The following is a 15,426-nucleotide window of genomic DNA, read 5'->3' as shown; positions in this document are numbered from 1 at the left end:
TCCGAATTTGATTTCATTCACAACTCAGAGTCGCCGCCTCGAGTAAGATTTTTGTGTGATATCTACAGGCCATATCTGGTCCCATTTCACTTTGATTACCCTGTCAAACAGGTCAGCCTTCGCCCCTGCACGCGCGCCGTATATTTTCCGGCTTATTTTGCAAAACCAGTTTACATCCCTGTAAAAAATTTTTTAGTCAGAGTTTTAAGGGGCCTGCAAAGCAATTAGGTCATAATTCTGTCATTGTAGTATTCTGCATGGAAAATTTCAAAATATGACAAAATTCTGTGAAAATTTTTCAAATAAATATTCTGCAAGGATTGTGACCATATCTAGACTTCTTTTTCTATACTGCTTTAAAAATGTAAGCACAAATTAATCATAAGCTGGGAGGTAGCACCAGAGACACAGTAAATAAAAAACCTCAACAATTAGCAGCATACAATCTGCATTTTTGTGTAGAAATAAGCTGATAACATATAATACTTGCAAAAAGTGTGACCCATAGAAATGAGACACTATTGTTTGTATAATTTCAAAATCAGGTGAGCTGGCAGTTTGAGCTATGTCTTTGATACATTTGTAGCAGATTGCACAAACTTTGTACTCTATTCTTTTGGTAACCGGCAGTCAGGGAAGACCTTTCAGGATTGGCGTTACATGATCAAACTTTTTCTTTTGAACTATCAATTATGCTGCACAATTCTGAGCTGTCAGAATGCATTTGATGGGAAAAGCTCTCTTCAAAATGACAATTGTTTTTGATATATTTCATTATTTTGAAACTAATATCAAGAACATTTGTGGTTCAGAAAAGTGTGTATTGTTTACTTTTTTTCACTGAAACAAATGAAATCAATTGTGCTGATCTGTTCTACAAATATGCCAACTAATAAAAATAACCCAAAGTGCAACAAACTTTTCTACGTCTGAAAGCATAATAATTAGATTCAATAATGCTGCAAAATTTGGCTAAAAAAATCAAAATTCTACGGCCGCATCGTGGGTGAAGTTCCGCGACGCAATTGATCCATTTTTCCCACAATCACACCGCGGTTGCAGTGCCCGCGAAAAACTATGGTGACTGCATAATATAAGTGCAGAAGATTTGAAGTGTTACAAGAGAGTAACAAACACAAAAAAAAAGACAGAGGAGAGATTAAATGCTGATGGATGTTAGATAGGAAAGAAGAAGCAAACAATACTGCAGCAGCCGCCAATCACACACACAGCTTGGATTATTGTCACTTTTGTCCTGACAGTCATTCAGATTATGTGTACATGTGTGTTTGGGCTATTGTGTGTGGTTGTGTGTGTGTGTGTGTGTGTGTGTGTGTGTGTGTGTGTGTGTGTGTGTGTCTGTCTGTGTGTCTGTGTGCTTGTTTGTGTGTGTGTGTGTTTAGTTCATGTTTGTTTATGTGTGTGTGTGTGTGTGTATGTGTGTGTGTATAGTTCGTATGTTTATGTATGTGTATGTGTGTTTGTGTGTGCCTGTGTTGTATGCTGAAGAGGCATGGATACCCAAAATGTCTAAAGCATGTTTTTTTGTGTTGAAGCAACCTTTTTGTGATTTTCTCAAGACTCTTTCAGCTTCAGTAGTTTATGCTTATTATTGAGAAACTGACGTGTCTGGCGTAAAATATTTACCAAATTATTTTTAAAAGAGAAATTTCAAACTTGAAACAAGTACTGTACATAACACTCAATCTCTCTTGCCTCCTCCCCAGATGTCCCATACAGTAGTGCCCATCTGGCCATCTTGAGCGATAGTGTCATGGGCCACATTGAGGTACCCGGGGACACAAGATACCATATAGAGCCTGCCAGCAAACATCTAAAGGACAGCACAGCCCACACCATCATTTATCCAGAGAAAAAGATGAATCTGGATCCTTACAAGTAAACAGAATCACTGAGACGTTGACTCTCAAACTCACTGACTCTCTAACTAACTGACTCTCTGACTCCCTCAATAGCTGAATATCTAAACTCAATGACTTTCTGACTCTCTCACAAACTGACTCATTGACTCAGTGACTCAGTGACTCCATGACTTATTGACTCTCTGACCCACTGACTCACCGATGGCTGAGTTGCCTGCTTTTAGAAAATGTCCTTGGATCTTGGAGTTTGGGTCAGGATTCTTCGTGATCAGTGTAAGGTTGCTGGCTTAGGAATTTCCACTGTTCTTGAAGCTGTTCCTGGTGTTATGCAGTTGGCAACGTCTGTATTGCCGTTGGAAGTTTCTGTATTTGGAGAGTCATATCTCTTATTTACCAAGAGTAGAAACTAAGATTATTACCTAAAGAATTTCTATTGGAGAGATTAAACTCTACATTTTTGTCAATGGCAACATATACAGAGTCAGACGTAAAATCTTCCATGTACCATCTATTTTTGCTTCTACTACATAATGTAGTAAATATATTCCAGTACTGTTTATTCCATGCCAACTCTGTTTGACCTTTTGAGTATTTCTTTTTTCTGCAGGCATTTACGACAAAGCCCTTGTGGCATCAAAGAACACTATGAGAAATTGAACGAAATGTCACAGCCTGAGGCTGGAAGCTTGGCCAGACAGAAGAGAGAGGTAAAAGCAAGGCAACTATACAATAATACATATGTTAAGCATCATTTGAGGCATATATTTATGTATACTTAAACAAGCACACAATGAGAAAGTTAATGTACATGTGTACTTCAACAGCATACAATATTTGTTGATGTGCATTCTTTGAAAGGCATACTATTGTGTGCTTACTTGGACTGGCATTCAAGAAAAAAATATATACTATGGCAGGCATATAATGATAATATAGATTTAAATACTTTGACGAGCTAATACATTGGTATGTTCTATTTGACTGGCATACAATAACTGTATCCTTGTTTTAACTGGCATACAATGATATTTACTTGCATACCGTGACAGGTGCACAGTGAAACTGTCTGTCTGTCTGTCTGGCTGTCTGGCTGTCTGGCTGTCTGTCTGTCTGTCTGTCTGTCTGTCTGTCTGTCTGTCTGTCTGTCTGTCTGTCTGGCTGGCTGGCTGTCTGGCTGTCTGTCTGTCTGTCTGTCTGTCTGTCTGTCTGTCTGTCTGTCTGTCTATCTGTCTGTCTGTTTTGATAGGCATACATTGGTAATGTTCCTCTTTACTTTGACAGGCATACAATGAGGCTTGGTGGAATTCTCCTAACAAGTACTCTGAAGAAGTGAACACTCGTGTTCTGAGGAGGAGAAAAAGGGCAGCGCCGTTTTCCTCCGGAAAGACATGTTTCATGTTTCTGAGAGCTGACAAGCTTCTGTATGATCATATCCTCAGCCGACATTCCTCGTCTGGCTTGGTAAGTCTGTGGTGCAGTTGTTCTTGGCTTGAGTCCCCTGTGTTCTGTTTCTGAACTTGGGTTATTTTAAAGTGTTTTCAGGGCTCTCTGCCTACCTGATCTAGTCCTATGGGAGATAAAAGTTAAATTTGAAATTTGGAGGCCCTCATCTTGAACAGTCTTACGTGTTAGATGGGGCGTTCGACTTGTACAATTACCTTGTTTTAAATCCTTTGTGATTCATCATCTGCTGTGGGAAAGCAAAGTATGATATCTGAGCATGTTCTCTGTACGCCTCAAAGATCCCGCCTCCTAATTGATCTAAATCATTTCAATGGAGGAGGAAAACATTGCAATGAAAAAAGAAAGACCATCTTTCTCAACTCTTTTAGACGGGAAACATCAGTGTCAGGAGGGCAAAAGTGACTATACGGACAAAATCGATGATGACCTTTAACTCTTTAAACCCCATCGGACGCTCCAGCAGGAATTACCCTGTTCTCGTCAGATACTAGTGACAACTATTGCGTTTCATTTAGTGCTAGTTTCTTCTTGTTTTTCGGAACTATTCGCGATCCAAGTTATTTCAGTAATGACAAAGCCTTTATTTCGCTATTTAGAAGTTGGAATGAAGCTTTTGGGGTTATAATGATACATCGTGCACCAGGTTTAGGTGACTGTAGAAAAAACTGTGGGAAAAGGTGGAAAAAACTCAGGGTTTAAAGAGTTAATAACAAATGCATTTGTTTTTAAGGCTGCACGTCGGGGGATTGGTTTGGGCAACTGGTCTATTAATAGTGTGCACTAAAGCTGCCAGAAGCTGAACTGAACCGAACCGAGTGAATCCTCCAATGACACTGCCTATAAGCCTGCCTTTTTCATTGTCTTTCCACTGAATCTCTACTCACACCTGTGGAGGAATGGCTTGGCTCTTCACTGTTGTATGCAGGAGACATAAGTTTGTTTCCCAAGTAGGAAGTTGTTTTTTTGTTGAGTCATTCCGTCTGTCTCGTGAGATGATATAGCTTTCTCAGGCAGATGCAGTTGGCCCTTGTTATGTTACAACTTACTTGAGTCTTGGAGTAGTAGATCTAGATAATAGTTGATGTTGGTGGGGGCCCCACCTGCCGATCGTCTGCTAGTTCTTCGTTAGCCGATGTTACTCGCTTCGGCTTCAGTGAGAGAGTGACCTTCAGATTTTCCCGCCGCTTGCACGAAGTCACAGTCACGTGATACGTCCCTTAGGCCTACGTCACAATAATTATTATTAAGGTGTGTTTACGCTACATGTCCTTCCATTCTTAAGGTGCGTTTACACCACAGCCCTAATATGTAGAGTTGCAGCAGCCCGCCTCCTAAGTGATCTTAAGTAGCATTAAAGGGGTTGTAAGAAATTTACAGAAAAAAAAAAAAAATGAATAAAAAAACCCCCACTGCAACGTTGAAAGATGCTATTAACCTGTACGATAATTTCTTTCTTTCTTCCCCATTTTGATTCACAGTCTGCTGCCGAGAAAGCAAAGGAAGAAATTCTTAGCATGTTTTCTGTCCACGTCAATGCTCTGAACAGAATCTACGGAAACACGATATTTCAGAGGCAGGTGTCAGTGAATAACCCACCAGTAAGATTCACGGGCGTTCAGTTTCAGCTCCAGAGAACGAAGGTAAGGAAAAAGTTATGTGAAAGGAGTAAAAAGAAGAAAGGAAACATCTATTGCTTAAAGTGTTTGATAGAAATATGTGAATTTTTATAGAACATTTGACCTCTAAATGGGTTATTCATAGCCTGTAATAGACAGACCATCATCTTAACTCATTTCATCTTGTCTCATTTCATCCAATTTCATCGTACTTTTTCCCAGATTTTCGACAATTGCGAGGGTGACATCAACGACGGCTACTGCACCAACAACCTGGATGTGAGCAATTTCCTTGATCTGACAGCCCGCGAAAATCACAATGAGTACTGTCTGGTGCATACCTTCACCTACAGGGACTTTATCGGGGGTACTCTTGGTCTTGCCTGGGTAGCTAAGCCAGAGTGTGAGTACCTCGTGTGTGTGTGTTTTATAGGAAATATTGAAAAGAATAATGAAATGATTACAGAAAAAAGTAATAACAGAAAAAAAAAGACAACAAAAGATTTAATAAAATAGATTCCTCTCAATCCAGATAATTTACTTCTGAACCAGTGTCTGTGGTGTAACTGTTACATTCTTCTCTGTTACATGTAGGGGACATGAGTCATAGATTCTCATGTTATTATGTATGCACTCTCTCTCTCTGTCTATCGGAATGCTGTACCCCCAGTATGCCCGCATTGGCCCTCACAGGCTAAGACAAAGGAGCCCACCTCTATGTGATTTCAATTGTTTAGATGGGGGCGTAAAAATATTAACAGTAAATCAACCAACATATTACAGAGATTCTGCTTCTGTCATGTATCAAGGAAGTTATTTTAAGATTTTTCATTGGTCTATATCTCAGCTGGGTCATCGGGCATCTGTGGGCGGTACACACGGATTGCTGACAGGTCTGGAGCGACATCTATGAAAAGCCTCAACACCGGTGTGGTCACGTTTATCAACTTCAAACAGGACGTGCCCCCTAGGGTCTCCCAGCTTACATTTGCCCATGAAGTTGGCCATAACTTTGGTTCTGAGGTAGGGCCCAAGCATTTCTCTAGCAGAAGTGGAATGGAGTCTTCATATCAATCATTCAGCTGTCCTTCTTTTTTTCTTGTCCTTCCCTGTCCTTTGTCAAATGCAATACCTTGCTTGAGAACACAAGAAAAATAGAGAAGTGAACTAAATGCTTGTAAAAGCAAAAATCCTTGTTACTTTCAAATAAACAGATTCACACAAATGACAGGCATCATATTTGATAGACACCAATGAGTTTTGCTCACCCTGTAAAGAAGGTTCAAATAGAGTAACTCATTTTTCTTGCGATAGGGAGGGTATAGTATGTGCAATGGTAAGTTTCTATATATAACCCTAGTGTCATCAAAATAGCTGCACTGTGATATGTTTAAAGTTTCTATATTTTAAAATAACTTACTTACTTACTTACTTAGCCAATTGCTGTTAAGCAAATTATCACATTTGATAAAAAGAGACAGGGGAGAGAAAGAGAAGTAGTTGGAGGGATTTTATGGAGACTCCATTCTTCTTTCACTGTTCTCTTCACATAAATTGCCTGATGCTCCATTCTTCAATGTTTTGTCTGGGAAGTATTAAGAGTATCGGAAGTACTTTTCTTAATTTGTAAAGTTGCACTTAAAATCAAGTAACAAATGCAGTTGATTGTCGTGTGCAATTTGGAGGTCTTTCTATCTTCTTTCGTTTCCATCTCATGTTTGTGTCTTCTATCTTTCTTTTTTCCAGTTACTACAAAATAACAGTTATTCTGTTAGTGTGCTCTCTTTCCTAATAAAAAACACATAACAGAGAGCATATGTGAGGCATCATAGTGAAATCAGGCACTCGTCGAAATAATGAAATGGTAAAAAAAGGCATTTTTCTACCACTTCGGTAATTTTATCAAATTTTTGTTTTTTGGCTCAACACCTTTTATGTCCATATACTTTATTTTTTTGATCCAGTGGCCATCTGGGTTCAAGCCCTTCGGCCTGTTGATATGGCAAAGAATACTTATGTCCATATAAAAACACATTTCCATATGATTTTTACTGAAAAATGTTTAAAGGGACAAAATATGTAACTTTTTCAGTTTTCAAGGACTCTCAGGCTATTGAAGTTACCAAACTTTGGTGGCATAATTTTCTCGCTACTTTTACCTCTAAAACCGGGTGACTCTTCCTCTTTCCATCGCAAATATCTTGACTTCAATTCATATTCATGGTAGAAGGGTATTTTTTTCCCTTGAAAGCAAAGAAAATGAATAAACTTTCAAATAATACCAATAACTCTACATGCCCGAAAATTGACGAGTGCCTGATTCCTTCGTGTTGTAACATATACTATTTATGTATTTATGCAAATATTGTTACATGAGTACCTCTATTGTGAAATTTGGTTGCAGGACATAGAATTGTCCTTGTTTTTTCCTTGCCAGGGTAATTTTCTTTATAATACATATCTGGTGGCCCCCTAGATGGTATTTTTCTTTTTTTCATTTCTAGTGCTTTGGTTTGGCTTTTTAAAATGAATGTCCCCTACTCAATAAGGCTTTGCGGGTGTGCCAGAGGTAGGACCTCCTTTTCACCCCTCTTTTGTCTCTCTCTGTCTATCTTTTTTCCTGTGCTTTAAAAAGACTGTTATCATGTTAAAGTGCTTTTCTTTACTGAGTCTGAGCAAGACTTTGCTGTGTAGCGATGTCTGTAAGGCCTCATTGGTAACTTGTTGAGCTCACATAATATGCTCCCTGTGGTTGAACTGGTTTTCTTGTTCATATGAAATTTTTGTGTGTGTATGTATAAGATTTTACTCTCCATAATACTCTGTCGTTGACCAGATGACAAGGACATGTGGTTACTTGAGGGAGGCATTGCGCTGCCAAGAGCGAAATGCTCGCAGCTAAAGGGATTTGAAGAAAACAACAACTCTCCGTAATCGTGCCAGCGATGTAAAGTGCTCAAAGCTTATACTTGTATAGAATAGAGTGGTATATAAATGCAATCTGTTATTATTATTATTATTATTATTATTATTATTATTATTATTATTATTATTATTATCTGATTTGAGTGCTTTCTCTTTCTCTAATTTTCTCAAAACTTCCCAAAAATGGTTTAGGGACTTATGGAATGATGCTGACTTGTTATTATTTCTTTCCGACCATCCTCACAGCATGACCCCACTTCGACAGAATGCGCCCCGTACGGCACAAACTTCCCAGATGCTTCAAAGGGCAACTACATCATGTTTGCCAGTGCCGCCCAGGGAAATCTGCCTAACAACGATCTCTTCAGCACTTGCAGCCGCGACTACATCTCCAAAGTGCTGGAGACTCTGGGTACAGAGAGAACTGACTGCTTCAAGGGTAGGTCAAGCACTTTGTAGAAATATTGTTTTTCGTTTTTAGTAAGAGACGGATTTATGATGTTTCCAATACAAATATATCCTATAAGTGCCAAAATTTAAAGCTGTTACGAGAGAGTAACATACAAGGATGGTAGATATTTGATAGGAAAAAAGGAGCAAACACACTAAGCGCCTGCCAACCACCCCCTAGAGATGTATTGATGGTATTGTTTTCTCTAAATATGTTACTGGTTTCTTGTAAATCTTTCAACTTGCATACACCCTGACACACTGGTTTCCATCTATCCATTAGGAGGCTAAAAATATGCAAAATTACAAAAGTTTAACACCACAAGCAACACTGTTAGGTTGTTTAAGAGGCGGGACCTCTAAATTTAACGCCCATCTCTGATAGGACTAAGCCGAAGGAGAAAATTCGTGTAAAATGCCTTTCCCAAGGACATAATGTCGGACGAAGTTGAAACGTTGAACCACCGAACCTGCAATCCCAGTATTGTGAGTCTGATTGCCTAACCACCACACTACTGACACCACCGCTGGGATGCTGTATCCCGTTCAGCTGTGGTTGGTTCTGAAAGCCATAGTCAAAGAAGCCCGCCATTTAAATAATCAAGATTGTATAGATAAGGGCCTCAAACATCCTTGGAACATTTACAATCGACCGACATTCCCCGGAGTAAAGCTTCTTTACTGGACAGACCAAGGATGAAGAGAGTTTTTGCAGTGTCTTTATATGGGTCTGTAGAGTTGATAAAATGATTCAGTTTCTCCTGACCTATAGTTTACACCTCTGTTTGATACATAAACCCCCACAATGATTTTTCATATCCTTTTTCTTCCACTTCCTCTCTACGACTGACAATAACATACAGAAAGTGCTACCAGTCAGCCAATAAGTCTCCTGACAGACCATTGTAACAGCACTGTCATTGCAGGTTAAGGGGTAAAATTTTAGTAAAAGGGGGTGTCCATTAGAGGGTGGATTCCTTTCGGTTCAGTTAAGTTTCTGGCGGCTTCAGTGCACCCCGCAAATAGACCTCTGCCTTTAAACCGATCACCAAGGAGGTGTATTGTTATAAGGTCCTTGCCGATCACCCAACTCATGACCCTTGAAATTTGAAGGTCATCATCAGTTTTGTTCAGTTTGTGCACGATGGTAGCTTTTACCCCTCCATGGAACAAAATTTTGCTAGCCCCAACAACGGAACCGACCTGAGCTGATGCTGTCAATGGGCACCACTTGTTATAGTTAAACTCTTTGCTGTTGCACACAGAAAACGTTGGGTTCAATATGCATGTGGGGAAGTGTTTTTTATAGAGTGTTTCCATCTTTCTACAGGGGTAATGAATCTCTATGAGCCAGGGTTGACACACACAGGTACATTTAGGGCATTACGTTGTCATGGGAATGGAGGCGAATTTAGTATAAACACCGACAACAATACCAACACCACAGTTATTTGTAGGGTGAATAATACGGGATGGGTCATTTAACGACATTCTTCTTGGATGAATGAAAAAAGGGGAAACTACCAAATCCCAGAAATTGAATTCTTTTTTCCCTGTTCCCCTGCACTAAATGTGGTTGAAAGATGCATCTGATGTGATATGTGCATTATTGTTAGCTTTACTTTTCTCCTCAGATTGAATTTTAATGAGAGTAATATATAATTTTATTTCTATGTAAACCCACATGTGTTTTTAAGATAAGATAAGATAAGATAATAAGATACATCTTTACTGTCCAGATCCTGACACATTGGTTTGGTGTTTCACCAAGTGCACACACGCGCATACATGCACACACACACACACACACACACACACACACACACACACCGCACGCACACGCAGGCTTACTATCACATGCATAATATATATGAGCAGCAATATTAACAATAACAATCTTAAGCTAGATACATAGGCTACTCAATATTATTCTGATGCATGCTCTAAGGTTGTATGAATGCTTATACAAGATGATTAAGATGGAAGAATTTTGATGGATGATGGTAAAAATGACCTTCTGTATCTTTCTTTGTAACAGATCAGAAGCCTAGGTCTTTTACTTCTGACTGATGTTTTTATTTAAGGGAACAAGGGATGCTTGTTGTCTAAAAAGATGGAAATAATTTTTTTAGTGTAAGCTGTTGTGTACAGCTATTGTACAGTCAAGAAAAATTTCCCTCAGGGACAATAAAGTACAGGTCTCTTCTGTCTTATGTTATCTTAAATGTGAAGCAACACGTCAAGAAGAGTCACTTGTTACACACAGCTGTTCAGAGATATCGATGAGAACTTCAATTTTCTTAAAGCTGTTTGTTTCTGACTCCACAGCGTAAAATGAGTATAACTTTTTAACGTAAGCAGCAAGACTTAAGATTTTCACTCCAACAAGTACAAGTTGGGCTTGAACTGGTCTCTAATTTTGATATCCTTATCAATATACAGGGAAACCTGCTCTAACGGCCACCTGTATAAGACAACCACCTGTACAAACGGCCATTTTCCTTTTCCTCCTTGCTTATTTTTAAATATTATAATGACACTGTGTAAGACGGTCACCTGTCTAAGACGGTCGTGAGACGGTCGGCTACTTCTCTCCTCGACAACAGGTGGCAGTCTTAGATAGTTTTGACTGTGTTGCCAAAATAGGTCATGTGACTCATTTTGTCATGTTGCTACAGAAATAACCATCACTGTTTAGATGTACTTCTCTGTACTAACACTTTGACAACACGCTTTGTCTTGTGCTTTGTCAGCTTCCAACCAAGCCTTCTGTGGCAACAAAGTGGTGGAGCAGGGTGAGGACTGTGACTGCGGCTACGAGGACGAGTGCACAGATATCTGTTGTGAGCCACGACGGAGCGGGGACGTGCAGAACAGCTGCAAGCTCAAGCCTAATGTGGCTTGCAGGTAATAATGATAATAATAAGGGAGTGCTTATTTAGACCTGACATTATTTAGGCCACCTGTGGCCTAAATAAGGTTTCCCCCTCCCTGGAACAGTATTTAGGCCACATATATGCTCAAACTACCCTTTTCACTTAACTGAGTTCGTTTCACTTTCATAATTATGCACCTTTCTCATTTAGTACAGTTTTGTCTCAGTATACAACTTATAAATCATAATCATAATGAAAATTGTAAGAACAAAGCACAATACACGAAATCCCAATGGTTTGAATGAGGGCCAGATTTTTCCTTAATGGAGGGGCAAAAAGCTAGGCTATCATTTTGGCACACTTTGGTCAAGTGAAAAGGTCAAATCCTCCGAATGGACTTCCGGGTCAAATTAGGTGTATAAAAAATGTGTACTCAACGTGGCTGAGTCAAAGTTGCACTATCTTTGCCTTAGTGGCACTCTCTTCTACTGTCTCGTAGTAGTACATGTAATAGTAGTAGTAGCAAAGATCATGTAGAGAATCTTTAGTAGTACATCTTGTAGGCAGTTTAGTGAACGTGCACTTGGCAGGGCGAATCGGCCTCGATACGCCCCGTAGACTTTTTTGATCGGCCATGAAGCCTCATGTTTTGATGGGTCTAAACAACTCAGTGTTAATCACACTGCCACATCCGACAGGCCTACATTTTTTTTTAAGGAAAAGAAAGATCCTCAAAATGGTTGTATTCGTGTGAAAATCGATTCAGTAGAACTGGAAATATTAAAAATTTTTCTGAAAACAAGGCAATTTTTACAACGCGATGAAATAAAAACTACTGGCTGTGTTATTCTGTATATAAATTATGAAACTTAAGGACGTATTATTATTTTCCAACATCTTTTGACGCCTGAGCTGTATAGGTTGAAGTTTTAACAACACTAATAGATCTAGTAATAGGGCTTTCCGTAAAAATGCAGAGATCTAGGTCTCACCGCTGTATAGACTTTCAAATTTGGCGAAAGGGAGTTGTTCAGGTTATCCGTTTCTTTCGCCAATGCGCGGTAATTTGTTCTGTGGTGGGAGTTCGCCAGAAGAGCTCTAATAGGTTCTGGCAGCAGCAGTAAAAAATATGGCGAAAAAGAAAACACGGTTTGTGTCCTCCCAACAAAGCTAGCATTTTTTCCATCATCTCAGAGAGCCTGTTATCGCCCAGTTCTTATATGCTCAATAAGGCTACTGCTTTTTCTTCCTCTGATAAACTCTAGGCCTCTTTAAGGAAATGCTTGAGTGTGTCATACTTTTGACTTGAAGGAGGTGAGGAAATTATGGATAGGGATCTTGCTGCTGTATGTTCTAGGTTATGCTAAATTTAATCTAGATCTCTAGAAAAGGTTACCTTAAATCACGTCGGGGTCACCAATGTAGCATGAAGAGACACTCACACATGTAAGTCATTGCAGGACGAGACTTAACTTTCATACATTCCACCCGAACAGCTTGGACACTTTCACTGAACTGTCACTCATGAACTCGAGTGCGACGTACTACACATAACAACAACACACCTCAACAAATTGGTCTTAAGGTTTGTCGCCACATAAAAATAATAATAATAATAATAATAATAATAAGTAATAATAATAAATAATAATAATAATTATTATTATTATTATTGATAGCATTTGTATAGTTGAAATTCCCGCTGGACAGCAAGCTCTATGTTTTTACATTCGATATTATTACTCCAGCAAACCTGATAGCTTTCTGAAACAATCTCAACTTCCTGGGAAGCTCATTGTGCAAGCTGTCATTTTAAAGGCGCTAAAACACTAACATACTGAAAAGATCTTTTGCTGTCTATGGCCGACCCATTCACACCTGAGTGAAGTGAGGAAAATTCATGTAAAGTGCCTTTCCCAAGGACACAATGTCGGGCCTGAGGCTCGAACCCCTGAACCAGCAACATGATGATTACGAGTCTGGTAGCCTAACCACTAACCTACCGATGCCAAGGCAGTAAATTATGATTCTGGGTTAAAGACTTGTACAGTCAGGCACAGATGACATGAAGATAGACCATTAAAAAATTATGGATAGCGTATACAATTTGCCATTCTCTGACTGGTATCTCTGTAATGTTTTGTTATCTGTTAACTTGAATCGTGAATGTGAAAAACAAATTTGTCAATCCCTGATGCGTTCGAGATATCCATGCTGAACTGAAGTTATGATTATTTGCTTTGGGGAGAGGGAGGGCAGGATTTAGGTAATTATCTTTTTTTGTTGAGGATGGGTGGAGGGAAGGAGGGCATGGTGGAGGTTACGATTATTTCTTTTTGGGATGGATGAATGGCGGGGAGGGGGGGGGGGGGTTGGATGGAATGGTTGTGAATATTTTTTCTATAGAATGTTGGTGGATTGAGGGAGAGCAGGGTGGGAGTGTAGTGTCAAATGCAGTGCTCTACTGGACTTACTACCATTTAAGCTTTATTAATCAGTCAATCCGAAATTTCTATTAAATGTTCTTTTCTCCTCTTCTTTATAATTTCTGGGCACTCCGCTGAATACACATGCTCAGGCCAGTTGTTCCTCACGCCTGCTTGAGGGTACTGTAGTACAGCAGTCCCTGCCTAAGATCCCACCGCTTACGGTTTTGGTTCGCTTAAGATCCCGCTGTCTTAAAAAAACAGAATTTTTACTACACAAAAGTCACCCCTAAGATCCAGCTGTGAGGGTCTACATTGGCTAAGATCCTGCATTTCAGATCGTGGTTTACGGAACAAAAACCGAGGCACAAAAGATCAACCAAGAGTGAAAATTTTCAATCATTGTACTGCTTGTCACATCACAGATCAGCTACTGTTGTGAATGTGATTGCTTCTGTTGTAAATCTCGATGAAACGGTATAATGTTTGCTCCTGGCGGGATCACACTGAGGTGTGGACTTACCGATGCGTTTGTTTTCCCCCTACCATAGCACTCGCATCTGAGCTCTCCACCTAAATTTACATCACATGCTGGGTTGGTGGGGCCAACTCCAGAATTTTTATTGGTTTGGTCACAGCACAATGGCACTCTAAAACAGAGGCAAGGGAACTCGGTCAGTGATGGAAAGCTATAAGTTCTGGACAACTAAATGGGAGGAGCAAATGGATTAATGTAGATCTTGAGACTTGCGATAGAATAATAAGTGAAAATGGCATGTCTTATGCCACTGTGATTGGTCTTCACGGCTGACCACTCTTTGCTTGCCATAAGTCATACACCCACCCAGGGGTCATGTCAGTTCATTTTAGAGTAAAGAGAGACCATTTACCGGTGGTGGACCTAAACATGGGTCACTTTAGATTCTTCCTTTGGTGTGTCGGCTAAGATCCTGTTCCCCTAAGATCTCGCTTTTAGACAGAGACTATTGTATTATCTGATAATAATTCTTCGTCCGTCAATATCTGATGATGACCAATGCATCAGCAGAGGAGAATATTTCTAATACAAAATAGAATGAGAAGATGTAAAGGTTAAGATGTGTTGTGGCTTCTTCTACAGCCGATGAGACCAAGCCTGGCAGAGAAAGTTTACCACATTTTGAGTATTCAAAGCTCCACTTTCACTTGTTGATGTGTGCAGCTTGCAGGTTCCTCTCTTGGTTTTAGCATTTTTTGTTCATGAAGCCTCATATGACCCACTGCCCACTGTTACTGCTACTCTCCAAATGGGTCTGTCAGGACCTGGGCGCTCCCGTGTCAAAGGATTTCTGTGTGGTGGGTGCTCTGGTGCTCCTTCTTTCTCATCTAACATCCATCATTCTTATCTCTCCTACTTTTTTGTTTGTTTGTTACTCTATTGTAACACTTTTAATCTTTGGCACTTATATGACCTTATTGTGTTTCAAGTGCAGTAAAACTCTTTCTAAAACTTTAAAAGAAAGCCAAAAAAACCCCTTGGAGTACTTATTGTCTATCTACAATGAAAAGAATTCCCCTACATTAACGGTTGCTTTCTATTTGTCCACAGTCCTTCCAAGGGTCGCTGTTGTAGCAACGACTGCAGGATTCTTAACAATACAGAAGTTTGCCAAACAGACTCGGAGTGCCAAGAATCATCTAGATGTGATGGATATCCTTTGTTTAGTCAGTTTTTTTTTATTGTACAGAAGTCTCTTTGCATAGGGCTCTCTTCCTTGGTGGTTATACTTTTTGGGGTTTTTTTCCC

General features: G+C 39.6%; 1 protein-coding gene across 1 annotated transcript in view; it reads left to right on the top strand.

Moving 5' to 3' along the window:
• Window positions 1-15,426, top strand: part of LOC101859462 (disintegrin and metalloproteinase domain-containing protein 10) — a gene marked incomplete in the record, with an annotated part of 102,667 nt that overhangs the window by 52,900 nt on the left and 34,341 nt on the right. The window contains 9 exon segments of the mRNA XM_005091970.3: window positions 1,728-1,899; window positions 2,491-2,590; window positions 3,165-3,344; window positions 4,826-4,987; window positions 5,186-5,366; window positions 5,811-5,986; window positions 8,135-8,327; window positions 11,092-11,245; window positions 15,229-15,330. Coding sequence (XP_005092027.2) covers window positions 1,728-1,899; window positions 2,491-2,590; window positions 3,165-3,344; window positions 4,826-4,987; window positions 5,186-5,366; window positions 5,811-5,986; window positions 8,135-8,327; window positions 11,092-11,245; window positions 15,229-15,330 — 1,420 coding nt within the window.

Source organism: Aplysia californica, unplaced genomic scaffold (assembly GCF_000002075.1).
Source record: "Aplysia californica isolate F4 #8 unplaced genomic scaffold, AplCal3.0 scaffold00038, whole genome shotgun sequence".
Classification (NCBI taxonomy): domain Eukaryota; kingdom Metazoa; phylum Mollusca; class Gastropoda; order Aplysiida; family Aplysiidae; genus Aplysia; species Aplysia californica.
Note: the sequence above shows the minus strand (reverse complement) of the source record. Positions and strands in the feature narration are given on the sequence as shown.